We start from the raw sequence: 27,904 nt of genomic DNA, 5'->3' as shown, positions 1-27,904 counted from the left end.
GACTTGCGTACCGCAGAAGGTGTTCTGGTGAGGTGTCAAAATAACTGTCTTTGTCATCCAGGAAACAGTATGAGCAGAGATTCCCATACCCTACCTCTCCACCACTGTAGCTTAACACACACACACTCACAAATAGATCTTTGCTTTGCCTGGTGTTCCAACTTGCTGATCAATGACTTCTTTCAAGATAACTCAAGTGGTGTTGCAAGTGCATTTCAGGTGACATGTACAATTTGCAGACGCTGCACATTCCCTGAAGTTCAGAGAAGTGCTGACATGCTCTAAGAAGGAAACAAATTATATAAGCTCCCTAACAGGGAGGAGATTTTTGCTTTTTCTTTTTCACCTTTGTTAATGGTGGGGCTTGAGTTGAGATTACTTATACTTAGGTAAAGATGAGGGTATGTTGTGGATATTCCCTAAATCTCTATTTCCTATTTCCATATACCCTATGTCCATGGGTAAATAATTTTTTCTTCATCTGCGTAATGGGAATGGGTGACTGATTTAGCTTAAAGAAGAAAACTAGGAAGCTGAAGAGGAAAGTCCCGGGTACCATAGTGGAAAGAGCTTATATTTAATGAAGAAACCTCGACAACAATTGACAAGTTTGAATAGGTGACATAGAGCATGGCTTTTGCTGAAAACATTACCAACGGAGATGCTTTCATACGAATTGGCTAGAGGTTTTTTTTTTATCTGTGCTGTCAGCTTTCTCTTTTGCTTGATTAAGTCAAGGGACAAGGTGGAGGCTGAAGATACTGAAAAATGAACCATTTCAACTGTTTGGGAAGAGGCTTGGTCGTGGGGAGATGGTGGATGGAAAGATATTGCCAAAGTGCCAGCTATGAAAATATGGAAGAGCAAAAGTTGGCATGACAAATGTTTGTAAATTCTGTGACAGATGCTATCATGAGGATTTTTTTTATTTTCCTTTTTGGGTCACCCTCAGCAATGCTTAGGGGTTAAGTCCTGGCTCTGCACTCAGGAATTACTGGCGGTGCTTGGGGGACCTTATGGGATGCTGAGGATCGAAACTGGGTCGGTTACGTGCAAGGCAAATGTCCTACCTGCTGTGCTATCACTCCAGCTCCCTGTCATGAGGCTCTTATACTTAGGTAGCTATTAGATAGTTTCTTAGAGACAGATGCCAACTACTCTGCTCACTTGAAATTTAAAAGTATTCTCAAATTAATGAATGAATGGAGGGCATGGAGTCAGAAGTAAGCCCTGAGGATGGCTGGGGGTGACCCCCGCAAAACAAACTAACATCCTCCCTTCTAGTAGTCCTTGCCTTGAATTTTTCTTCATACCTGGATGCAGAAGAATCATTTGAGGAGGTCATCTGGTTTCAACATCCTTAGCATTTCATTCCATCATGGTGCTACTGAGGGACATTGTCTTTTAAACAACTCTAAGCTTGACAGAAACACTATCTGAAATATTATCTTTAAAACAAAGGGCTGACAAAAGGCACATGAAAAAATGCTCTACATTGCTAATCATCAGGGAGATGCAAATCAAAACAATGAGCCATCATCTCACACAACAGAGACTAGAATACATCAAAAGGAATAAGAATAATCAGTGCTGGTGGGGATGTGGGGAGAAAGGGACTCTTATTGTTGGTAGGAATGCTGACTGGCCCAGCCTTTTTGGAAAACAATATGGGCAGGTCTTAAAAATCTAGAAATTGAGGGGGCTGGAGCAATAGCATAGCGGGTAGGGTGTTTGCCTTGCATGTGGCCAACCCGGGTTCGAATCCCAGCATCCCATATGGTCCCCTGAGCACCACTAGGAGTAATTCCTGAGTGCAAAGCCAGGAGTACCCCTGTGCATTGCCGGCTGTGACCCAAAAAGCAAAAAAAAAAAAATCTAGAAATTGAGCTTCCATATGACCCAGCAATACCATTCCTGGTAATATATCCCAAGGGTGCAAAAAAAGCACAGTAGAAATGACAACTGCACCCGCATGTTCATTGTAGCACTGTTCACAATAGCCAGAATCTGGCAAAAACCTGAGTACCCAAGTACAGAAGACTGATTAAAGAAACCTTGATACATCTAAACAATGGAATACTATGCAGCTGTTAAGAAAGAGGAAGTCATGAAATTTGCTTATAAGTGGATGGTCATGGAGACTATCAGGCTAAGCAAAATGAGTCAGAAAGAGAGGGACAGACATAGAATTACTGCTCTCATTTGTGGAATATAAAATAGTATAAAATGAAACTGACACCCAAGAACAGTAGACACAAGGGTCATGAATATTACTCCATAATTAGAAGTTTGCCTCGTGGGCTGGGGGAGAAGGCAGCTGAAATAGAGAAGGGATCACTAAGTCAATGATGATTGGAGGGATCGTTCGGGATGGGCGATGTGTGCTGAAAGTAGACAAAGGATTAAATGTGATAGCCTCTTAGTATCTATATTGCATACCATAATGCCTAAAAGTAGAGAGTGAGTATGGGGGAAATTGTCTGTCATAGAGGCAAGTGGAGGGTTGGGATAGTGGGGTATACTGGGGACATTGGTGATGGAAAATTTTCACTGATGGACGGATGGGTGTTTGATCACTGAATGACTGAAACTCAAACTTAAAAATTTTGTAATTATGTCTCAGGGTGATTCAGTAAAAAAAAAGAAATTAAATTGTATTTCCCCAAAATTAAAATTTCTGAAAAATGCATAGTCCAAAATGAGAAAGAAAGGGTTGAGGGGCCCTTGGGGATGTGGTTCAGTTGTATAGTATTTGATTTGCATGTGTCAATCCCTGGGGTTAGTCCTTGATGCCCCCAAATCAAATAACCTAATAAAATATCAAATAAATGAGGAGATACGGTTTGTTAAGAGATTTTTTTCTACCTATGACCATTTAGAACCCCAATTTAAAAATTAGTTTTAAATAATATTCCTTTATGATGATTTTGGCGATACCAGATACATGGTTCCCCATTCTCCTCAGTTGACTGCACTGTAGAGTGAAATCCGTTTTGGGTTTTCTCACCACTTTGTTCCATTTCAGTCTCCTATTCTCTTACCTCTTCTCTTTCATGGGAGCGAATTAATTATTGATTAAAAAATGTAATTTTACCTCCTTCTACTCAGCTTCAGTGGGGAATGAGAGTTCTTTTCTAGAGCTAGAGAGATGGTACAGGAGGAAAGGTACTGGCCTTAAAAGCTGCCAATCCCGGTTTGGCCCCTACAACCATGTAAGTTCCCCTGAGCACCCTCAGGAGTGATCCCTAAACATGGAACCAGGAGTGACCACTGAGCGCAGAGTCAGAAGTGATTCTCTGAGCACAGACCTAGAAGTAGCCCCTGAGTTACTGACAGGGTGGCCCCAAACTTCTCTCCAGCTCTCTTCCTCAAAATTCTCTTCTACTGTCCATGTCCACAGATGGACATTGAGGGGACATGTTTGATCAGACTCCTAATTGTGCTCCTGTGTCACTAGTTCTTTCTGTGGTTCCATGAGCATGTTACTCTGTCTGCCAGAATTTACACCGGGAAGACTTGATGAGTGCTGTAAATCTGTTGGACATCTAGAAAAATGAAAAGCTTTTCCTTATCCCAAAGTGATTGAGCTGGGTACATAACCCAGGACCCTGAAGCAAGGTCTTTTGGTGGCAGCCACACCCACCAGTGCTCAGTGGCTGTTCCTGGCTCTGTATTCGGGAGTGACTCCTGGCCGTGTTCCATAGTCAGTGCTGGGGATTTGAACCAGGGTTGCGGCCATTGCAGACTCATGAAGACAAGTGCCTTACTACTTGCTCTTTCTCCCCAGCCCTGAGTTCTTATTTTGAAAAACTCGTGGATTTGTATGACCACGAATCCCTCGGAAAATGGAACATTCTGGACTCCTCTCAGTTTTGTCTCCTCTCCACCCTCAATCCAAGGTTCTGGGCTGTCACCTGAAGTCAGGGGCATTTTGCCTCCTGACTTGTCCTGGCACAGAGGTACTAAAGGCCAAAGGGAGAGGCATCACTCTCAAAAAGAGAGGGGGAGAATGAGGCTGAACACTTGAAAAGAGAAATGTTCCTATAAAACAGGATTACTTGGCCGTGGAGCTAGTGAAAAATGATACCAATTACATACAGCAAAATGCCACCCATCAAGTTGAACATTTTAATTCTTTTTATTCCAGGCCATTTATGACTTTTGTCCAAGACTTAGTACATGTCTGTGAAAAATAAAAAGCCAGAACTGACACTCTCTGTTAGGGAGAAGAGGGCCTGCGATGGAAAAAAATGTAAGGCAACATTTCTGGCATATTGTCGGAGAGTTTCAGAGGCTGAGCACAGAGACACTTTACCTACAACTCGCCCTTCTCTGTTTTCTCCCTTTTGTATTCTGAGAGGAAAAGCGGGTGACTCGTATTGAGGTTCAAATTAAAGGTAGACTAAAGGAAGTTTACAGAAGTTTCTATTCTGATGGATCACTCCGACGGTCTTGTTTTAAAGAATCCAAACAAAACCCACAACAAAACTTCTCTTTTCCAGGGCAAGTTCCTTTTGCAGTTCTGTCGGAGATGGTCCTGGGCTCACAGCTGGTTTCCCGGGAGACAGCCACTAGATGGCGACAACGTCACGGTGGAGGAGGGCCACTCGCTCCTGCTGGACACCAATACCAGCGTCCTTGGCTTCGTGCACGTTAAAGGTTTGAGGAGTGTGGAAGTCGGTGGCGGCATTTCTATCCGTTGTAAGGGGCCAGGGGGAAGAGGAATTTTTAGGCAAGTTCCAGCACTTGGCCGATGAGCTTCTTTTGGATCGCGATGAGACTTAACTGTGAAAGAGAACATTTGGTTACGGGGTTTCAAGCGGGGAGCCCTTCCTTTGGACACTTAGAAACACAGAGCTGGATTATTTTAATTTTTCAAGTGCAAGAAGGTTAACAGTGTTCTCTCAAAGAATATGCTTCTTTATTCAAGCACTTTGTAGTCATGCTTGTCCAGGGCAGCCCCCACAATATAGTGAAATGCTCTGAAATCGGTTAATGCTGCTGCCTTTGAAATTCCCTGCCAAGAAAGCAACGCCTTCCTGCTTTCACCCTGTTGTGGTTTTGACTTCCTGGTCCCATGGAAAGTCATATAAATAGGTTTCCTTATTGCAAAACTGGCCACATTGCTCTAGGGTCTGGGAAGTTGGAAGAGACTGAGAATTCAAATTTTAACTCCTTGACCATATCACCAACTGACTAAGTCAGTTATTCTAGCTCTCCGTGGGTTTGCTTCCTTATCTGCTGAATGAGAATAAAAATCCTTGCCTCCTTCAGTGTATGAAAATGAGAACTGGTTAGCAAAGTGACTCTGTTCCTTGGCAAATGAAAATTGCTTGGGAAATAGGATTAGTTATAGATTTCTATAAAACTCGACACTAAAACACTATTCTTTAATAAATATGTTTAACACAGGAACAGTTGTTCTTGTTAAAGTAAGAACATGGCTACAAGATGGAAAATAAAATATTTCGAAGAGGTTAACTGATACCTACATCTTGGACAGAATCGAGTTTTCTAAATAGGTATTTTATCATCCTATATTCTAGAAAAACATCTTTTTCTAGTAGCAAAGAGAAATGTCCAGGTTCATGAATTAATTAGTGCCCTTAGGGAAATCAGCTGGTTAGCTTGAACTCTTGTCTATGCAGTGTGTGTGTGTGTGTGTGTGTGTGTGTGTGAGTGAGTGTGTGTGTGTTTGTGTACACGTAAGCATGCCCAAGTATGTGAATGTGTATGCAAGAGTATGTGACTAATGTGTTAACACTATCAACTCCCTAAACACTATCAGTCTTAGAGTTTCATCTCAGCAAATTGATGCTCTTTGAAGGCATTTCTGTGGTGAAATTTTTAGGAAGATGCTAAATCCTTCTGAGCTGAAAGGTCTTTGTTTTTTATTGCTAACATTTGGGAGTTGTTTGATGGCACAAAGTCCTAACTGAGTCTATGGATGCCCTCTTTGTCTGAGGTGAAAGTTCAGTTGAAGAACCAGGTAGCTAAAACCAGAGACTGCAGAAGCAAAAGAGGCATCAGAGAAATACCGCAGGATAAGAAAAATATAGGAACCTATGAAATAAGTATGCATTTGACTTCATACTCTTAGAGAGTGGAAGACCTGAGCAATGCAAATACTTTGCCCAATCTGTTTCCTTTCAAAAGTGCCTTCCTCAATAGTCTTGTTTCACATACTAATTTTCCTGCATATTAGAATAAGTGAGACCAATTAGGACCACTGGCAGGGCTGTAAGAGTAAGTTGCAGTTACCAGTTTCTGTACAAAATAGGATGCAGAAATTATTGCCTGGGAGTTGTCAGAGTTGCCTAGAGGAAAATTCTGAGTTTTTTAAAAAATTTTTTTAATCATAAAGATGAGTCACAGCTTCTAGAAAGATTAAGAATAGAAAAGTGATACAGATCAAGCTAGGTTCAACAGGTCACTTATAAATGCTTAATAAGCAGTCTAAGTGCTCTAAATGGGAAACAAGAAAAAGTAAGAGTAGTACTTCATATGAGCAATGTGTATTAACACTGAAGGAAAAAAATCATTTGTAAGCAAATATAAATGAGTAAAATTTTTAGTTCTAAAATAAATGCAGACACTAAGGAAGAATATAGACAAAAGTAAGAGTGTGAGGATGTAAGGTTAGAATTCAATAGTAGAGAAGAAGTAAAAAATATGTCATTTATGTGTGAGACAGTTTGGGTTATATAGATAGCAATATATACATGGAATTCAGTACAAGTGACTTCCTTATTTAATAGATCCAGTGGCTTAGGTTAAACACATCTTGGAGTTATTTTAGCTTCTACCTTTTGTCACATTCTATAAGTAAATATAATCTTCGACATATATCAACATTTTCATTGGGATCAGTTTAGTTCTAAGTAACATAACATTTTGAGGGAGTGGGTGGTATTTAAAAATGGACATTTGGGGTCAGTAGAGTGGTCAGGCTCAGGCCTAAGATGTATCTGACCCAGTTTAGATTCCTGGCACCCTTACTCTCTAAGTGTCACTGGATACAACCTTGGAAGCCCCAGGATATAACAAGGTATCACCCTGGAAAGTCGGTAGCACTACTGAAGTAACCCAGATATCCCCAGTATCACAGGCCCTGAATAGCATCATAGCCTCGTGCTCTTACATTTAACTACTAACCCAGTTGACAGAGAATCGCCAAGGGTCTCCTGAGCACCATTTGGGAGCACCTCCTCTTGACCTCCTATATGGTGTCTGTGTTTCTAATACTTGATCTTCCTTAGTAGGAGAACATTGATTTTTCTCAGGGACAGCATTATACCCAAATGAATTGTTTTACTTGGTTTCATTTGTAACTTGACATATCTTGTTACTAATAGCTGGCCACTGAGATGTAAGGGAAAGTGTATGGCAGGAAATCTGAAAAAAAAATTTTAAAGCAGAACTGATCAATAGTCTTCATCCTCTATTTATTATTATTCTTTTCCTCCTCTCTGGTTCTGGAATGTAAATGCGATAAATACATCTTCAGTTGCCATCACAGGCCACAAACTGACTCCCAAAACTGGACAAGAAGAAAAAAAGAAATCCAAATTTGACTTTGGAGTTGGTAGAGGAACGGGTAATTCCTATCATTGGAGTTAATTTTGTTTTTCTTTTTGGGTCACACCAAGTGATGCTCAGATATTACTCCTGGCTCTGCACTCAGAAATTAGTCCTGGCAGTGCTTGGGTGACCAAATGGGATGCTGGGAATCGAACCCGGGTTGGCCACGGGCAAGGCAAACACCCTAACCATTGTGCTATTGTTTCAGCCTCGAAGTCAATTTTTATGAGAGAAAAATAAGCCTTTATTTTTAGTTTTATGATGTTTACTAAAATAACCCCCAATCATTTGTTTAAAAATAGGTCAGCATGTTAAGTGATAGGAGTCAGAAAGAGAAGGACAGACATAGAATGATTGCACTTATTGTGGAATATAGAGTAACATAATATGAGACTAACACCCAAGGACAGGAGGACAGTAGGTATAAGGGTCAGGAGGCTCTCCTATGGCTTGGAAGCCCATCTTATGTGCTGGGGGAGAAGGTAGCTGGGAGAAAGTAGATGGAGAAGGGAGAACTAAGTAAATGATGGTTGAAAGGATTGCTCGGGATGTTAGATGCGTGCTAAAAGTAGACTATGGACCAAACATGATGGCCGCTTGGTACCTGTATTGCAAACCATAACACTCCAAAGACAGAGAGAGTAGGAGGAAATGTACCTGCCACAGAGGTGCGGGGGATGGGAAGGGGTGGGGGTAGGGGGAGGGATACTGGAAACATTGGTGGTAGAGAATGGGCACTGGTGGAGGGGATGGGTACTCCAACATTGTTTGACTGAAACGCAAATAATAATAATAATGAAAATGATAATAATAATAATCACTGTATCACTGCCATCCCATTGCTCATCAGTTTTTGCTTGAGCAGGCACCAGTAACGTCTCCATTGTGAGACTTGTTATTACTGTTTTTGGCATTTCAAATTCACCACGGTTAGCTTGCCAGGCTGTGCCGTGTGGGTGAGATACTCTCACTAGCTTGCCGGGCTCTCCAAGAGGGCGGAGGAATCAAACTGAGGTGGGCAGTATGAAAGCAAATGCCTTACCAGCCGTACTATCGCTCCAGCCCAATAATAATAACAATAATCATAATCATCATTATCATAATCATAATAATAATAAAATAAAAGTATGTCAGCTATAGTAACTTCTTTCCCATGCTCTCCTAATAACTTCTAATGTCACTCTTTGGGAATAGAATTTTAAGTCTATTATAAGTAATTTAATTTAAGTAATAATTAATAATATTTAAGTAATAATTAAGTAATAATTTAAAAATAATTTAAGTAATATTATCAAAGTTATATTTCTCCTTATTACTTGTATATTTCTTATTCATTCTATTCAAACTCTTCTATAAATATTAGAGATATACACTTCCCTCAGGGACTTTGGACACAATGTACTTTGCCTAGAATGTTTTTCCTCTAGATAAATATGCCTGAGTCCAGAGTACTTATTTCATTCATTCTTTGAGAAAACGCCAGAGAGGTCTTGTTGTTTATTATTTTTTATAAATATAACTAAATCCTATTTATATTTATATATAAATACAAATATATTTATATTTGGAGCTGGAGCGATAGCACAGCAGGTAGGGCATTTGCCTTGCATGTGGCCGACCCGGGTTTGATTCCTTCATCCCTCTTGGAGAGCCCAGCAAGCTATCGAGAGTATCTCACCCACACGGCAGAGGCTGGCAAGCTACCCATGGCATATTCGATATGCCAAAAACAGTAACAACAAGTCTTACAATGGAGACGTTACTGGTGCCTGCTCAAGCAAGTCGATGAGCAACAGGATGACAGTGATACAGTGATATTTATATTTATTTTGCTACTCTTCTTCATGGCACTTATCCACACATGACATAGTTACTGGTTTTCCTTCCTTCCTTCCTTCCTTCCTTCCTTCCTTCCTTCCTTCCTTCCTTCCTTCCTTCCTTCCTTCCTTCCTTCCTTCCTTCCTTCTTTTTTCTTCCTTCCTTCCTTCCTTCCTTCCTTCCTTCCTTCCTTCCTTCCTTCCTTCCTTCCTTCCTTCTTTCTTTCTTCCTTTCTTCCTTTCTTTCTTTCTTTCTTTCTTTCTTTCTTTCTTTCTTTCTTTCTTTCTTTCTTTCTTTCTTTCTTTCTTTCTTTCTTTCTTTCTTTCTTTCTTTCTTTCTTTCTTTCTTTCTTTCTTTCTTTCTTTCTCTCTTCTTATGAATCTCTGTGAACTACAGTTACAAAGCTTTCATGTTTGAGTTTCAATCATACAATGATTGAACACCCATCTCTCCATCAGTGCACATTCACCATCACAATGTCCCCAGTGTCCTTCCCCCTCCCCCATCTTTATGGTTTGCAATATAGATACTGAGAGGCTATCATTTTTGGTACTTTATATACTTTCTTACTAGTTTACTTGCCAGGTTTTTTTGCTATAATAAGCTCAAAAAAATAAAGAAACTTTCAGCAATTAATGATCATGGTCTCTGTTCAATCTAGGGCAATGGCTACTGACACATGAGGAAGGTTCAAGGAATATGTGTTGCTTTCTACTTGTTTTTTGGTTCCATTTTTATTTATTTTTAATTTCAGCCGGGGAGGTTAAGTATATATGGTGAGGTTCAGGAGCTATTCTTGGCTCAGTGCTTAGGGAATCAAAGCAATGCCAAGGATTTAAATCAGGGTTGACTAGAAGGAAGGGAAGTGCTCACCTTGAGTGTTGGTTTTTAAATGAATGGATAAGTAAAATGGCCTAGAGTTCAGGCTCTGGATAAGAATTAAAAGGATTTTAAATAAGTGTTTTATTAAATATCACTTTTCCCCAATCATTTATTTTCATGGACCTTATTTTGGTGTTCATTGATGCACATGTTTGCACATGTATACATACACATGCATAAACAGCACACATATTAATATATATTCTACTCTTGACTATACATCTGTGTATAAGTAACCATCTTTATAACTTCCCAGGAATCCAAAAATATAGACCCGTATATAGCCGTACATCTTATTGGCCTTTTAGGAATATAAAATTATTAGTAAGTAACTTTTCTATTTCTAAATGCATTTGAAGACTTTCATTACTGGTGAAGAAAACAAGCTCTCAGCGTATCTCTAAGTTTCTAATTCTTTACTTGCCTTATACTATGTGTGAAAGCACTAGGAGGAAAATCAAAACCTATTCAAATATAAGACAATCATCATCATCTACATCCACAGCAATTCATCTCTGAGTCTCTGTCATATTTACTGTTTGTTATTATGTGGCAGTACTATAAAGGACCATCCAACTCATGTGTATGCTTTTATTATGGTGTCTGTCATGGTGTATCTTTATTCTGCTCATTCCTGGCATCTGAAAAAGTAGCTGTATGGATTTTCTTTCATTTTTGATACTGTCACTGAAAGTGATACAACTTGAGAAAATTCAAGCCCAAATTAATTTCTTCAAAATATTTTAATGAACAAATATTTTCAGAATGTCATGAAGAATACATTTTACATGAATTGTGCACACACTTTGCAAAAATTAGTGCTAAATAAAAGAGAAACTAATATCACCTAAGAGCGACATTTGGAACTACTTTATGAAAATATTGCATCCTCTATATTATTTTTCCATGGATAGAAGCCAACATCCTAACATAGAGTGGACCAGGCTCTTATACTGGCAAAACCAACACTTCTACAGATGGTCCCCGAGAGCCTTGAATTTCTGATCCCATACTTATATTTCCATCTATAAAATAGAATTGACATTTTTTTTCTTACAAGTACAACTTATATAGTGGAAAGAAGGATTATAAATTTTTAAGACTTCTTGGAAATAGTACCAGAGGGAAAAAATTGCCATTATTTATGATGTTATTTACACCCCTCCCTAATTTTTTTAAAATATAGCAGATTCTTTGGTGACCATTTACTATTACTTTTTTCTACTTTTCAGATAATCCAGAACTTCTATTTATTATTTTTACGATTTCACTTCATTTTTTTCCTCCTTGCTTAAAAATATTATTTTTAGGAGCTACTGTTAAACACAAAAGAGAATTAACCCAATCAACTAATACTAATGATCTGGGATGGAAATAGGCATATTGCCTGGATTTAGTTAATTATATTTTTTGTTCTTTTATGTTAAGATGCCCATAGGCATTGCTGAATTAAAATTTATTATTTTATTCCAAGTAATTATGATGAGCCATAATAATAAAGGAGGCACGTTCCCCTCTTGCTAGAGCCTGCTTACATCTCGGGAAAGGAAGTGTTCAGAGTTACCGAACAAAGCAATATGCTTTTCTCTGTTTTGGTGGTCAAGAAACTTGACATGAATTGGCCTGAAGATAATGCTTAATAAAGGGCCAATTAGGAGGGAGTGAACTATAAAAACGCCCATCATCTTGTTGTTGGACATTCAGAAAGGACATTTTTTTTTAGCACTTCTTCTGATTTACACTATCATCACTTTAAAATGCTTGAGCAGAAACTTGTTTCCAGTCTCTATTGCTGCTTAATAGTGCACTGGTTTCCTTTAATGGGATTTTCTATTTCTTGGTCTACTGGTGTATACCAATGCAGTTAAATGCTTGGCAGGCTCTCGAGTCAGAAAGAACTGAGTCTTTATCTGGGTTCGGCTTTTCCCAGTTTTGTGACCTTGAAAAGTTTCAGAGTGTCCACAAGTCTCAGGTTTCTCCCCACGGAGGAAATGTCTCTTGTGAAAGCAACGGTGATAATGATGGAGAATAGTGATGATATTTATTGTTTGTTATTATGTGGCACTACTACAATGGACCACCCAACTCATGTGGATGCTTTTATTATAAAAGGAAAGCATATTTATAGAGTTCTTAGATCAGGACCTGGTCCAGAGTAAGCTCTCAATTTATGCTAGCAGTTTCTTTTTGTTATTGATGGGGATAACAGAAATGACTGAACATCAGGGCTAAGATTCAATTTTATGAGCAGATAGTGGGTTGTGTCTATAAACAAAGCAAACTGGATTACTGAATTTGTTATATAAAAAGACCTTAGATTGCTTTGCCTCTGTTATCTTCAGAATGCATATTGAAGTATTTTTCTTTCTATGCCAGAGAGGGAAGGACAGCCCATGGAAGTATAAGTTGATCCACTTGACTCTCTCCATTCTCCTAGTTATTTTACCTTTATGAATGAGTGATTTTCTGGTGCCATTTGGAATGTGTTCTCATTTTCTCCAAATATTTATTTTGTCTATTAGTTTGAAGACACTTGAGTCTTTCTGGACAGACCACTTGGGTGTTCTAGAGCATAGAGATTCATATTCTTGTTTTATTTATTTGACACATTATAGAGTTTCTACAATCTTGGTAAGAATCTGAGGCACACATAGTACATGTTAAGTATTTCTGTATAATATTTATACCATAGTCCTTTATTTAAACCCAGTTTATTTTCATTTTCATTATTCTATGGATCTGACAGCATACACTGCTTAACATACTTTAGTTGTGTATCTACCCACACTTTTGTGACAGTGATTGCATGTACTTTGTTGTGGTGTGCTAGCTAGGGATCACAAATAGCAGTGTCATTACCACGGTGCCAAGCACATGGAGTGGTACCAGGGATCAAGTTCTTATCCTGGGATCTACAAAGCACATGCTCTACCACTCGGCCATATCCAGGAATCCCAACAGAGCTTTTTTTTTTTAAAAAAAATCCTATAGATTGTCTAATTGGCTCACTAGAAAAGATTACCTTTAGTTTAAGATATTAAGACTTCAAGTATACCACTTTGAATTTAAAAAAAAAAACAATGTTTGTTCTTTGAGCCACACCCAGTTGATGATGCTTGGTACTTATACCTGACTCTGCTCAGTGATCACTCCTGCCAAGCTTGGGTACCATATGGAAGGCAAGTGATCAAACCTGGGTAGGTCACATACATACAAGGCAAACACCATACTCACTATGCTATCATTTCGGCTCCTAAAGAAAATATATTTTAATTTAGAGTAGAGTTTTGATAAAGAAGATATTCTATACTGAAAATCCGTTCTTACATAACTTTAGAACTCGAGGGGGTTTGGTTGGTTGGTAACATCACAGATTGATAAGCTTTAAATAGCATATCTGAAAAAAAGTTTATCAGCAGCTCAACTAGAAAAGGAGATGTACCAAATTGCCTTCTCTCGATTGAAGCAGCTATCCTCCAAGGCATTATTAGATAGGATGAATAAGTATAAAGAAAGTGAAAGGTTTGAGTTTCTGCATTTAATTCATCAGACTCGGGGCCTAAGTTCAAATTTGAAGCAGGCAGAGATTTTCCTGTAGCTCTGTGTAAAGTTCTTGTCTGAGAATAAATGTGCAAATGAGAACAATATTGTCCCACAAAGAAAATGTTTCTTTGTGGGACAAAACAGCTTGTAGATATAAATGTTTGCTAAACGTTAGTGTTGGTGTGTGTGACCCTAAGGAAGAAGCATAGTAAGGACTTTGTACAGTTATTTTAACAGCAGGCTTGGGAAGCCATTGGCATCTGAATTGCACTGAGTTTTTGAGATCCACACTTAAGTCCCTTTATCTTGTGCATCTTTGTCAGTTTTGATGACAAGCTGGTGTTTCTCATATTATGACAGGGGCCTTTAAAAGCTCCATCCAAAATTACGGTGAATAACTGGTAAAATTTTTAACTGTCTAAGAATTTGAATTGATTTTATATCAATTCTTTACAAATACATTTAGTTCTCTACTCCTTTTGGGAAAGGCATAGTCTAGGCTCTAAACTGAAGAAAGCAGAAAATCAGGTCTATTTCTGCTCACCTTTTTACTCCCAGGACTGTTCCACCTCTAGGCTCATGGTAGGCATTCAAACCTTTGAATGAGTTCTGATTTAGAGAGTAGAATGAAGTGAGTTGTGAATTTCTCTATAATCAGAGTCCTTCCTGGTAGTCTCACATGTTAGAGCATTAGTCCAGACGGTGACCAATTTCATTTACTATTTGTGTATCAGAAGATCGGAGACAAAGGCTTTTAAATGTGGGGGACACTTGGCTCTGAAACCCCTTATTTTTTCCAATCAGACATTGACTTACATTATTTACCTCCAGAGAACCGTCCCAGACATACTTGATTAGCCTTAAATGAAAGATAAGGCATTGCAGTGAGAAAGGACATGCTTTCCATAGATGGGCAGACAGACAGATAGATAGATATTAAACAATTTACAGTTTCAGGTTTTGACAACTTGGATATTGTAACATGAAAAATGCTCTGAGGGACCTGAGTCTTGTAGCACAGAAGCCACGATATTTTCAGTAACGTCAGATAAATGTTCCAAACTTCCTTACTTAAAAACCTTTACTTGCTTTCCATTAGCCTTTGAGATCAGGACTAAAGTCCTTAATTTGACTTGCAGGGCCTTTCAGAATTATGTTTTTCCTTTCCTCTCTACCTTTGTTGATTAATGATTGCTACATCCTGTTTACTGACATAGGGAGTGGAGCTAGAATCTGGGATTCTTGTATAGCTTAAAGGATATTGGCAGCTGACTCTTTCATTACTATTTGTTTGAATATACTATAGTATTTCTGGGGATGTCAGGCCATGGAAGGAGGTATTCTCATTAAACATACTCTGAGGTGATGAAGAAGCAGCTATTATCTTTCACTTCTAAAATCATTCTGGTCCAGCCAAATCATCTTTACCGTATTCAGAGAATAATTCTTTTTGATACTTTTTAAATAAATAGATTGTTCAGAAAAACGTATCAAATTGCAAAATGGTCAAAAACGGGATTGAGTCCATGCTTTTTGAACTTTGCTAAAGAGAAGGAAGGCGATTGTTTGAATGAATGAATAATTTGATAGCTAGGGAGAGTTTTCACTTGCTCAATACTGACTCTGAGGACAAGATAGGCTGTTTCCTCTTATTATTTCTAGCAATTTCTGCTCCCGATCCCCATCATCCCACAACCCCAACCTTCCCTAAGTGGTTTCAAGTGGTTTATTTGGAAATCCAGTAACAACTGAAGGCTGGAGCATTTAAATGCCATAATCTTTTTTTTTAATTTATTTTTTTATTAGTGAATCACTCTGAGGGTACAGTTACAGATTTATACATTTTTGTGCTCATGTTTCCCCCATACAAAGTTCGAGGACCCATCCCTTCACCAGTGCCCATTCTCCACCACCAGTAAACCCAGCATCCCTCCCACCCTCCCCAGTCCCCTCTCCCCCCACCCCACACTGCCACACTTTTGTTCTCTCTCTCTGATTAGGTGTTGTGGTTTGCAATAAAGGTGTTGAGTGGCCATTGTGTTCAGTCTCTAGTCTATATTCCGCATGCATCACCCTTCCCCCGCATGACCTCCGACCACATTTTACTTGGTGTTCCCTTCTCTGAGTTGCCCAGAATGAGAGACCAGCCTCCAAGCCATGGAGACATCCTCCTGGTACTTATTTCTACTATTCTTGCCCAGAATGAGAAACCAGCCTCCAAGCCATGGAGACAGCCTCCTGGTACTTATTTCTATTATTCTTGGGTGTTAGACTCCTATTCTATTATTCTATATGGGGTATGGCCTCAGTGGCCCTCATTGCTGGATAAATAAACAATAGTGCATCTATCCACAGATGAGCACAATCTTTTTATGTCTGTCTCTCTCTTTCTGACTCATTTCACTTAGCATGATACTTTCCATGCTGATCCACTTATATGCAAACTTCATGACCTCATTTTTTCTAACAGCTGCATAGTATTCCATTGTACAGATGTACCAAAGTTTCCTCAGCCAGTCATCTGTTCTAGGGCACTCAGGTTTCTTCCAGATTCTGGCTATTGTAAACAGTGCTGCTATGAACATATAAGTGCAGATGTCATTTTGACTATACTTTTTTGCTCCTCTGGGATATATTCCCAGCAGTGGTATTGCTGGGTCAAATGGAAGCTCAACCTCTAGTTTTTTTGAGAATCGTCTATATTGTTTTCCAAAAGGGCTGAACTAGTCGGCATTCCCACTAGCAGTGTAGAAGGGTCCCTTTCTCCCCACATCCTCTCCAACAGTGGTTGCTTTTGTTCTTTTGGATGTGTGCTACTCTCTGTGGTATGAGGTGGTATCTCATGGTTGTTTTGATCTGCATCTCTCTGATGATTAGTGATGTAGAGCACTTTTTCATGTGCCTTTTGGCCATTCATATCTCTTCCTTGGGAAAGTTTCTGTTCATTTCTTCGCTCCATTTTCTGATGGGGTTGGATGTTTTCTTCTTGTAGAGTTCAACCCGTGCTTTATACACCATTGATATCAACCCCTTATCTGATGGGTATTGTGTAAATATCCTTTCCCATTCTGTAGATAGTCTTTGTATTCTGGTCACTGTATCTTTTGCGGTGCAGAAGCTTTTTAGTTTAATGTAGTCCCTTTTGTTGATCTCTGTTTCTACTAGATTGCTTAGTTCCATGTCATCTTTGAAGATACCTTTATCTTCAATATCGTGGAGGGTTTTGCCGACCTTGTCTTCAATGTACCTTATGGTTTGTGGTCTGATGTTGAGGTCTTTGATCCATTTTGATCTGACTTTTGTTTATGGTGTCAGGTCGAGGTCTATTAAATGCCATAATCTTAATAGTAAATAATCTAATGGTTTTCTTCAGATAGACAAGAACCAAGGACTTTATTTAGTAGTGATTGATATCACCAGTTATAATAGCAAAAACCAATTTTTGGTATCTCTGTGTTTAAACTCCTTCAAACTGGTTTCTTTCCAGAAATCAGTTTACACTTTGTAATTAGTATAGAAAGAATTCATATGTATAGTTAATTAATGAGCTTTATGTTTTGTAGAAAAAAAAATCCGAGGGACTTGTAAAGTACTTTTAAGGGCTGGAGTAGACCAGTGTTGCCCTGAGAACTGCCAAGGGTAGCCCTGGTGATACCTGGGCAACATGGGGTATGGCCTCAGTGGCCCTCATTGCTGGATAAATAAACAATAGTGTATCTATCCAATGGAATATTACTCAGCTATTAGGAAAAATGAAGTCATGAAATTTGCCTATAAATGAATAGAGTATCATGCTGAGTAAAATGAGTCAGAAGGAGAGAGACAGATATAGAATGACTACATTCTTTTGTGGTATATAAGAAAAATAGGATAAGACTAGTATCCAAGACCAGGGAAAACAAGGGCCAGGAGGACTGGTCAGTGGTTGGAATCGACCACAAGTGTGTTGGGGCGGAAGGTAGGTAAGATAGAGAAGGAACCAGCATGACAATAATAGTTGGAAATGATCACACTGGAAAAGAACTGAGTGTTGAAAGTAGATAAAGGGATATCGATGATATACAAGATACCATTCAGTATCTGACAATGCCCAAAAGGAGGGAGGGAGGGAAGGAGGGAGACAGAGACAGAGACAGAGAAACTGAGACATAGAGACAGAGATACAGAGAGAAGAAAAGTGCCTGCCATAGAGGCAGGCTATAGGAGGGGGCATGAGGGTGATAAGAGGGAAACTGGGGACACTGGTGGAGGGAGGAGTTTGTATAACTGAACTCTAATGATGAACAGCTTGGTTTATCTCATGGTGATTCAATAAAAACATTTTTTCCTTAAAAAAGGAACCACAAAAAAAATTTGGGAGCTGGAGTGATAGCACAGCAGGTAGGGCGTGTTTGTCTTGCATGCATCTATCTATGGGTTCGATTCCCAGTATCCCATATGGTCCCCTGAGCACTGCCAGGAGTAATTACTGAGTGCAAAGCCAGAAGTAACCCCTGTGCATTGCTGGGTGTGACCCAAAAAGAAAAAAAAGTGGGGGAAAGGAACCACCAGGCTTGAGAAGATCCACGAAGCTGAGCCAGAGCATTGAATGAATCGCCAAACCCATGCTCTTGGGCTGAGCACTGCCAGGAGTGGCCCCAGATCCCCAAGCACACCGGGGAGGGTTGTCCTTGACAAAAGTAAATGACAAGAGTCACAGACTTAATCTTCTTTTGTTGTTATTTGTTGGCCAGGCCCTCAAGGAGGGGGTATTGGATGTAGTTTACCCAGAACAATTCACCATGACCTTCTGGACGCTGAGATGGTATTTTTTTTTTTGTATTTTTATTTCAATAGTTAATAGAAAGACTGGGAAAAGATAACTGTAAATGTTGGTTAAATAATGAAGCAGGAGTATCAGCAGTCCCGGCCTTCTCTTGCTCCTCCTACTAGAAGTGAGCCAGCTTCAGAGTCTATAGTCACCTCGAGCAATAGCTTAACTCCACCTGTAGCAGTGGTGCTCAAAGTGTTCCAGATCATCAGCGTCCGCCTTAGCCTCACCTGGGAACTTACCAGAGATAGAAATTGGGGGGCCTAGCAGCAGAATAGCCCTCCTGGTGATTCAGATGCATATTTAAGTTTGAGAACTACTAGCCAGAAACAATAAAGGGAACGATAGAGAATTGTCAGGATTGGAAGCTAATTAACTTGACTAAGTTACTCTTGACCCACAGGCTATGAGACCCTTTGCAAAGAAAAGTGAAAACTAGGCTGTTCCCATTGAAAGGGCTCACCCTGAATGGCAATTTTTGCAAGATGCTCTTTCCAGTCAGGGCAGTCTGAACTGATGAAAACTGTTTCATCTGATTGCAACTAGTTGCTTATCTGAGTCAATAACTTTTTAAAAGTATGTTTCCCTCCCTCCCTCCCTCCCTCCCTCCCTCCCTCCCTCCCTCCCTCCCTCCCTCCCTCCCTTTTTTCCCTTCCTTCCTTCCTTCCTTCCTTCCTTCCTTCCTTCCTTCCTTCCTTCCTTCCTTCCTTCCTTCCTTCCTTCCTTCCTTCCTTCCTTCCTTCCTTCCTTCCTTCCTTCTCTTCCTTTTTCCCCCCTCTAACCCCCCTCATTTTTTTGTGAGACAGGGGGTGTTCACATCAATGGCACCCAGGTGTTCCTCCTAGCATAGTGCTTAAATCAGAGTATTAAACTTGAGGCATCATGTGGTCCAGGGGATTGAACCCAAGCCTTCACCATGAAAAGTACATACTCAGCCTTTTCAATGATCTTCCCTACCCTGTTTGCCTTTCTACGTTGCCCAGAACCTACAACACAGGGCTAATTTAGGAGTTAGACTGTGGCATCCTTTCTGGGAAGGTGCTTGATTCTTTTCTTGCACTCAGCAAACATTTTTGCAAACACTTTACAGTTTGTATTTTCCTTTTTTTAATCAGGCAGAGACATTACAATTAAAATACCGTTAGAGTGATTCTGGCAAGCATTGCAATAGCATGTTTTTTAATTAAAGAAAGAACAGGGAGATGCATAAGCGGCATCAGCTAAAGGGGGAATTTTCATCCGATATGTATTTTAATTGAAATTTTAAAAAATCACTGCAGTTGCTCTGTGTGTGTGTGAGAAAGAGAAAGAGAGAGAGAGAGAAAGAGAGAGAGAGACAGAGAGAGAGAGAGAGAGAGAGAGAGAGAGAGAGAGAGAGAGTCCTAGGTCTCTAGGTTTAAGGTGTTCTGTGCTTGATTAATTAGTAGCCAGCCAGAGAGTCCATTCCCTTTGCCCCCAATCCTTAAAGCCTGATTTATGCCTCACATCCCCCATGAATATGTGAGAGCTCAGGCATCTATTTCCTGAGCTGCTAGTGGATAGGATTATGGAGCGTGCACTGAGCTCTTGGGGGCTCTCGTTCGCCAGCCAAATTGATTTTCCGCCTCTCTGGCCGGGGACAAGCCCACCTCGAAGGCTTCCAGGCTTTGCTCCAGTGGATCAGGCACAAGTCTAATCCAGATCTTGCCAACAAAGGAAGTTGTGTGCATCCCTATCACAACGCGGCTTTCAACTGGAACTGCCTTCCCTAAAGGCTACTCCCCCCCACCCCCAGCATACTGTCTCACCTTCTCTTGACACCCACCTTTTCTGCAGCAAGACAGGATGCCAGGGCAGCTCAGTGCCCCTCAATTGTATCCAACTAGCTCAGCTAGTTATTCTCACCCAAAGCAGGACAGATTTTGTCCTTCTGAATGATTGATTATCTGTAATTTTTCAGAGAAAGTGAGTTCCACCGACTCATTTGACTCTTGGACTATGTCACTCTTAGAGGTAGAAAAACTTAAAACAAAATTATTAAGGAACCATGATTTACAAAGTTATTGATAGAGTTTTAGGCATAAAATGTTCTCTCCCATCACCAGTGTCAATCAACTTTCCTTTGTCGATGTTCCTAAGTTTCCTCCTGCCTCCTCCCCACCTCACCAGACTGCCATCTTGACAGATGCATTTTAAGGTTTGATGGTTGTAGTCTGGATCTCATGTTTTCAGTGTTCTTCACTCTGTGAGCATAGATATATAGCTATATCACTCCCCCATTTTACCAATGTACCTGAGGCTTTGACCACTGCTCCCCCATTACTTTCTTCCTCGTTTTACTTCTCCTTCTAGATGTATTTCCTTCTCTGTCTTTCTCAGTATACTTTGGGGTCAAGGCTGATCTAGAATGCCCCCCCCCGTTTATTACACGACATTCCCTTGTCCAGTTCTTCTATACCACAGTTCATTGAGATCATCCTATGTTTTCCTTCTTCTGGCTTAATTTAATTCACTTAACATATCATCCAGTTCCATCCTAGTTGCAGCAAAATGAATGATTTTATTTTTCCTGGTTGCTGCATCCTATTCCATTACTTATAAAGAAATGCCCTGAACTTTCAAGGCTGGTGCAAAAACATGAGTGGTCACTGAGGAAAGTAGATGAATAATTTAGATGGTTTGCATCTAAAATTTAGAGAGTCCAAACTTTAAAAAATTAATTACTTTTGAATTCTTCTTGAGGGAACATGGTTACAATAGTGTCAGTGTTTATGCTTTTGATGTCCAGAAATAAGAAGTCAAAGCTCTGAGTGCCTAGTTTGGTAACAGAGATTGATTTGAAAATTAGGGTTCTCAGATTTGCTCCCAATATTCATCTCTGGCCTTGTCTTTGCATATGAATGAATTTACTCTCTTGGGTTCTTCCTATCATCCAACATTTGCTTCGTATCCTAAGTATATTCTTACTCTAACTTTTCTTCCCTAATCCTTGATCTTTTATATGTTTGATATCAAAGCTTGTCAAGGCTTAATATCAGGGCTTGACATCTTCATTTGATTACCTTCAGAGTTCTTACAGTTCTTTGTAGAAAGTACCACAGGCTTCTGTTTCTTCTCCTAATACACATTTTTCTTTGATCTAATCTCAGGAATCTAGTTGTTATCTCTTCTATTCTAATCTGTGGATATTAATCTTTGAATTTGTTCCCCTTCTTGCTCTGCTGTTTTCACCTAACAGCTTCTTCTTGGGATATTTCATTCTCTTCCAGAATTGCAAGCTTCTCAATATTTAATAACTATTCAGTGAGAAGATACCACGTTCTACAGGTGTTTGGCACCATTTGAAGCATGGGGGTTATGGTCAAGAAAGGCAAAAAGTTTCGACCAAATTTCTGGCACTTGTGGTATTAGATTCTGTAAGGAAAATAGTCAAGAAGCAAAATAAGCAATTTTTTAGAAAGTGTATTTGCTTTCTAAAAAATTAAAATTAAATTTTTTTCTAAAAAAAATAAGCATCCCTTGGAGGAACATATAACAGAAAAGGTAGCCTCAGAGTTTAGTGGCTATTGGTAGACTATGCACTTTGAGTTGGAAAAAGCTATGAGGCACGGAAAACATGAAGTTTAGTGAGACAAGAAGTATGGGAAAGTATGTGAGTATGGGGAAAGCAGTAAGAGAGAAGAGCCTTAAGGTTGTTGGCCACCTTGACTTCATGTGTGGTTTGAATCACTGGAGAACTTGGCAGTGAGATAACAATCTAAGACTTACATTAAATGTATACCTCCAGGGGCCAGAGACAGCGCTCAAGTGGTAGAGAACAAGCCTAGTGTGTATAAGGTCTTGAATTTGATCACCTGCACTGTATAAGTCCCTGGAGCACCATAAAGTGTGACTCTGAACCGAGTATGCACTGCTAGCTTGAGTGTCATTGGAAGTAGACCCTGGGCCCATGAGCATGGTTGAGTGTAACATTCACACATGAAAAAATGAGAGGTGTACATTAGATATTATTTTGAGATTAGACTCTAGGACAGAGGCAAGGGTAGGATGAGGATGCTGAGTTAAAAGTCTAGTACGATGCACCAGGGATGAAATCAGTGAATTAGATTCCAGTGATAGTCATGGAAGTAGTGAGTAGTAGTTGGATCATGGTAGCACATTAAGAGAAAAAATGTGTTCAATTTCCAGAAGAGTATATTGATTGTGGTGTGCGAGTGTATGAAACTTGACTCTAGGATATTCCCGCTGAGCAGCTGGGAGGATGGAGTTGCCCCTTGTGAGATGGAAAGGAATGGGGACGATCTGTGGGGCAAGAGTAGGGATTCATGTATTGGATGTTCTACGCAAGGATTGCTAGTAAATCTGCAGGTAGACATGTTGAGTAGGGAATTGGGTATACGACTCGAGCTGAGGGCTGAGGTCAATGCAGGAAATAGAAATATGAGAAACATACATCATTAGTTTCAAACATCATTAGTTTAGAAGGTAAGTCATGACTCTGTTAATAGAATGATAAGGTAAGAAGCTGAAGAACTGAGTCCTGGGACACTCGCAGTGTCAGCGATTGCACTAAATCAGGATGAATCAGGCTGAGGAAAGAGGGTAGGGTGACTTAGGAGGCTGGGAAACAAAAAAGGCGCACAGTGCTGTGTGAGTGAGGCAAAGGACTTTCAAGAGAGGTATAACCAGGCATGTTAGACGATGGCGGTCACTTAGGAAAGGTGAGGAACATTCAACCTTGGGATCAGCGATGTGGTTCCTTTCCTGGTCTGGAAAGGACCACTGGTAACATAGACAGTGGCCCCACTAAAAAAGGCTCAAGAGGCCCTAGAGGCAAACAATTCAAAATTGTATAACCAGCTCTTTTGAAGAGTCCTATTGTATGATAAAATATTTATACTTAATTTTTTAGAAGAAATAAAATAGATAGAACTATGTACTTGTTTTCTTAACACAAATGCAATGCACATAATAAATCATTTTGTGGTTATTACGGAGGATGGCTAATTGTAGAGTTTGCCAAAAGCAGGTTTTGATGTCCTTTGCAAACATTAGCTAGCTGCTAAAAGTCTGTTTTACTTCCTTTTAAAAGAAATAAAAGAGATGTTTAGTGGAAAGAAGTGATTACATGTAAAAAGTTGTGTTCATTTATTTACTTTAGAGGGGAAGTAACAATAATGATGGTTGATTGATTTTTATAAAATTACCCAAGGTCACTTGTGGGACACACTCAGCTTTCATGAACAATCATAACAAGCAATTTAAGGGTCACAGCCAAAGGCTGATTTTGACCCTGCTCTTTATTTCAGCTTTCAGAAATGGGGTCAAGCACTATAAAGTGGAGAAATAAAGTCCTGCCATGTCTCTCCCCTCCTAAACTATTCTTTAAAGCAATACACTGTATATTCATTTTAAGCTAATAAAGTGTGAGGATTAACAACTTGTGGTCATTCACAAAGCTAGATTAAATGTAAAGTATATATTTCATACTTGGAATATTTTACTTTAGTAATCACTTAGAATTATTTCAATCAAAAATAGCAACATCCTTCTAAAATTCTCAATATAGACTTATTTCTACTTGCCACTGACAAAAATGAGAAGAGAAGCTTTTTAGCAGGGAATAGTAATTGTATTAATTAATTATTTCTGTACTCTTGCCAACACAAATCCTTCACTTTCTTTGGGCTGAGATTTTCCCTCTTTATTAGCTGACATTTAAAAATATTTATGGATTTTCTTCTGTATGTTTAATATTGTCCTTACTGGTACAAGGGTCAAAGCTCAGGTTTATAAATTTACTCACTAATCCTTGTAATCTGTCTCAATCCTTTTTGGAATGAGGCGAGGTGTATCTACATTAACAAAAGTAAAATAAATCATACATAAACAAGCCATAGGCAAAGTTACTTAGGTGAACACATGTTTTCACTTAAATGTAACTATGATAACAATCCTAATTAATGAAAAGGCTACCTGAGGGTTTGCAGAAGTGAATAAAATATAATCTTCTTTGTTGGGTGGTCTTGGATTCTAGTGCTCTCTCTGTCTGTTCTGGGCAGAAGGCACTAACTTTTTGTTCTCTGATCTGTAAAATATGGTACATGCAATTAACAGAACACTAGTTTTGAAGGGCATTTCCGACAATGTACTGAAAGACTAGGGTAGGTGCCTGGTGACTATCCCTGAATTCCTGACAAAGCATGTGTTGTTTGCTCAAGTGAAATTCTAAGTTTACTGTAGCACAGAAGGCTATTAGGAAGATCCAAGTTCTTTATCAATGCATAAGTAAAGAATTCTTTCATTGTTTTGTTTTGGGACCACACCTGCTTGTGCTTGGGGCTTATTCCTCAATCTGTGCTCAGTGATCATCCCTCAAGTACTTACAGGATGCAATGTGATACTGGGGCTAGAAGTCAGGTTGGGTGGACCCAAGGCAAGCACCTTATCTTTGGTACTATTTCTCCAGCCTCATGTTGTTTTCAGACCTACTCTGGCCGTAATTAATCCTATCTCTGAGCTCAGGAATCATTTCTGGTGGACCTCAGGGGTCCATATGCAGAAACAGAGATTGAACCCAGGTCTTTGTTGTGTAAGTCAAGCCTATCTACTGTAGTCTCTTTCTAGTTGCAATCATAGAGCACTCTTTATAATATGGATTTCAGATACAGCGGGAGGAACTTTAATGAAAGTGTTATTTTTATCATAATTTCACCAGTGAGCAAACAGACTAACCCATGACTCATGACACTGAGCTAGACCAATTTGGGTGAAACAAGTAGACCAGAAATTTTATGGGACATACAAAGTCAGGACAGAACAATTAGTGAGTTAGGACAGGAGGCTTAATCTGTGCTCCGACTTCTATCGGCTCATCGAGGTTGATTCAGGCTTCCTGGCTGTTTATAATGGGAGGTGTCCTGTCTTGCAAATTCATGATCTACCCATTGAAGATAATTAATCAGGGCAGTAATGACATGTGACTCTGAGTGGAAAATGTTTAGCACATAGAAGAATATGACCTGTAACCTGAGTCACATTTGTTCCTTCCACTTCACAGAAGGACGCATGAGGATTATTGCATTTCTAATGATGAGCCTTATCATTGTAATGACAATGGAAGGGGAAATTGAAGTCAGAATTCTAGTAGGTTATTTAAAAGTCTGATAAACAGTGTAGTGCCACTTTAGCATGAAGTTTATTATCACCAAAGGAGAGTTTCTTGCTTCTTGATAGTTTACCCTGAAGTAGACCTATGTGTTAAAAGGAAGTCATCTGGGTTGGAGCCATAGTTTACAGCAGGTAAAGTGTTTGCCTTGCTTTGTACACAGCTGACCTGAGTTTGATTCCTGGCACCTCATGTGGTTCTCAGAAACTCCCCAGAAGTGAATGCTGAGTGCATAGCCAGGAGTAAGCCTTGAGCACTGACTTCCTCATGTGGCCTCAAAACAAATTAATAAATATGAAAAATAAAAGATAAGTCATGACTAGCTCACAGAGAGATGTTGGAAGTAAATGCGAGTGCAGGGGACCCTGCTGTGAATTTTGAGTAGACACAGCAGTGAGGTGGAAAAAGTGTAAGAAGAGTTATGGCAGCTGTTGACACCATCTCAATGAATCACAAAGAGGTATCAGACTCTACACAAGAAATCTCACCCCAATTTGCAGATGGAAGGACTCAGTTCATGCACAAGTTTTATAAAGGGAAAGAAACTAGATAGCAATGGTAGAAGGTACTGTTCTAGATGTGACTGAGAGGAAGAACATTTTGGGGGTCCAATTCTGAGTAAACATCACATGACAATTACTGATGGATCCATGACTTGTACTTTAACTTTGAAGAAGTAGTCAGGAAGAGAGCTGAGGAGAGCCTCGAGATATTTTAAAACAGAAAGAATGTCCAGGAATAAATGACCTTCGCATTTGACTCTGGGTCAAATATTTATTGATGGCAATCTCTGTACTAAGATGGAGGCAAACAAAAATGACTAAGGGCATCCTAAGTCTATTTCTTCTCTCCCTTTTTCATTCCTTCAAAACTATTTAAATGCTTCCAGTTGTGATTTCTGGAAAACAACAGTTTAATTCAATAATTTGGCACATAGAGTTTCAAACAAATTTTAGAAGTCTAAAGAGTTCGGGCTCTTTGCTTCTCACCAAACCCTCCTCATTACAGCAGAATCTGCCCTTTGAGCAATTCCTGATACATTGTCCTCTTTACTTACTTCATCTGTCTTTAGCTTACTGAGACAGTGTCTAGATGTCTAAGTAATAACACAGCCTTTTCAAGAAAATGTGAGTAAATGTGAAAATGTGAGTATTTGTGTATGTTTGTAAGAAACATACAGGTAGTCAAGTAATATTCTTCAAAATGATATAACTATAAATTATTTATGGTTATGATATAACTATTGAGCAAGTGCTCAATAGTTACATACTGAATACCAACTACTTATTCTTATTGTAGACTTGGGTATATGAAAACAAATACATGATAATGGAATATGAATAGGTAAAGATCTTGGCTTTTGCTACATAGGATAGGGCTAGAGAATGTCTATGTGAGCAAATTCAATCAGAGGGAAAAGGACAAATATTGGGTGATTTCACTGATACGCCATATATCAATAAACAAGGCAGGGGAACAAACAGTATCTATTATAACCAAACCCTTGATTTTGACTGCAGTACTACTTTACCAAGCGGAAGGAGGAGGGTCCTAGGGTGTGAAACAATTAAGAGGTGAACTAAAAAAGTGATCTGCAGGCAAAGGGCAGTGGTGAAGGGTCTTTGATATTGTGTTGGTGAAGGAGATACCTTAACTTTATACACCGAAAGCATGAAAGTTAAGTCTATTATAATCATGTTACTTCAACAACCACAAAAATTAATCTTTTTAATTAATTGGAAAACTGAAAAATATAAGTGTCCTATGAAGTATACATTCTAGTGGGTAAGTGGGAAGGAAAAATAAATACGTAACTAGATGTCTGATGTTAAATAGTATGAAGTAAAGAATATTTGCGTGAAGGACCAAGGCATACTACTTCATGTAGGTTGTTGAGGGAAAACTTCAGTAAAAAGTGGATATTTGAATAGGCACATAGAAAACTTAGCCAGATGGGTATCTGGCAGGAGCATACTATTGGTTAAGGAAGAATAGCACTATCACCTCCCCATTATTCATTGATTTGCTGGAGCAGGCACCAGTAATGTTTCCATTGTGAGACTTGTTATTACTGTTTTGGGCATATCAAATACACCACAGGGAGCTTGCAAGGCTCTGCTGTG

At 39.3% G+C, this 27,904-nt stretch overlaps 1 protein-coding gene across 1 annotated transcript in view; it reads left to right on the top strand.

Moving 5' to 3' along the window:
* Window positions 1-27,904, top strand: part of PKHD1 (PKHD1 ciliary IPT domain containing fibrocystin/polyductin) — a 552,653-nt gene that overhangs the window by 158,309 nt on the left and 366,440 nt on the right. Inside the window, exon 35 of the mRNA XM_055136692.1 lies at window positions 4,503-4,659. Coding sequence (XP_054992667.1) covers window positions 4,503-4,659 — 157 coding nt within the window. The remainder of the gene's footprint in view (window positions 1-4,502; window positions 4,660-27,904) is intronic.

Source organism: Sorex araneus, chromosome 4 (assembly GCF_027595985.1).
Source record: "Sorex araneus isolate mSorAra2 chromosome 4, mSorAra2.pri, whole genome shotgun sequence".
In the NCBI taxonomy this organism is placed as follows: Eukaryota; Metazoa; Chordata; class Mammalia; order Eulipotyphla; family Soricidae; genus Sorex; species Sorex araneus.
This window is presented reverse-complemented; position numbering and strand designations above follow the sequence as displayed.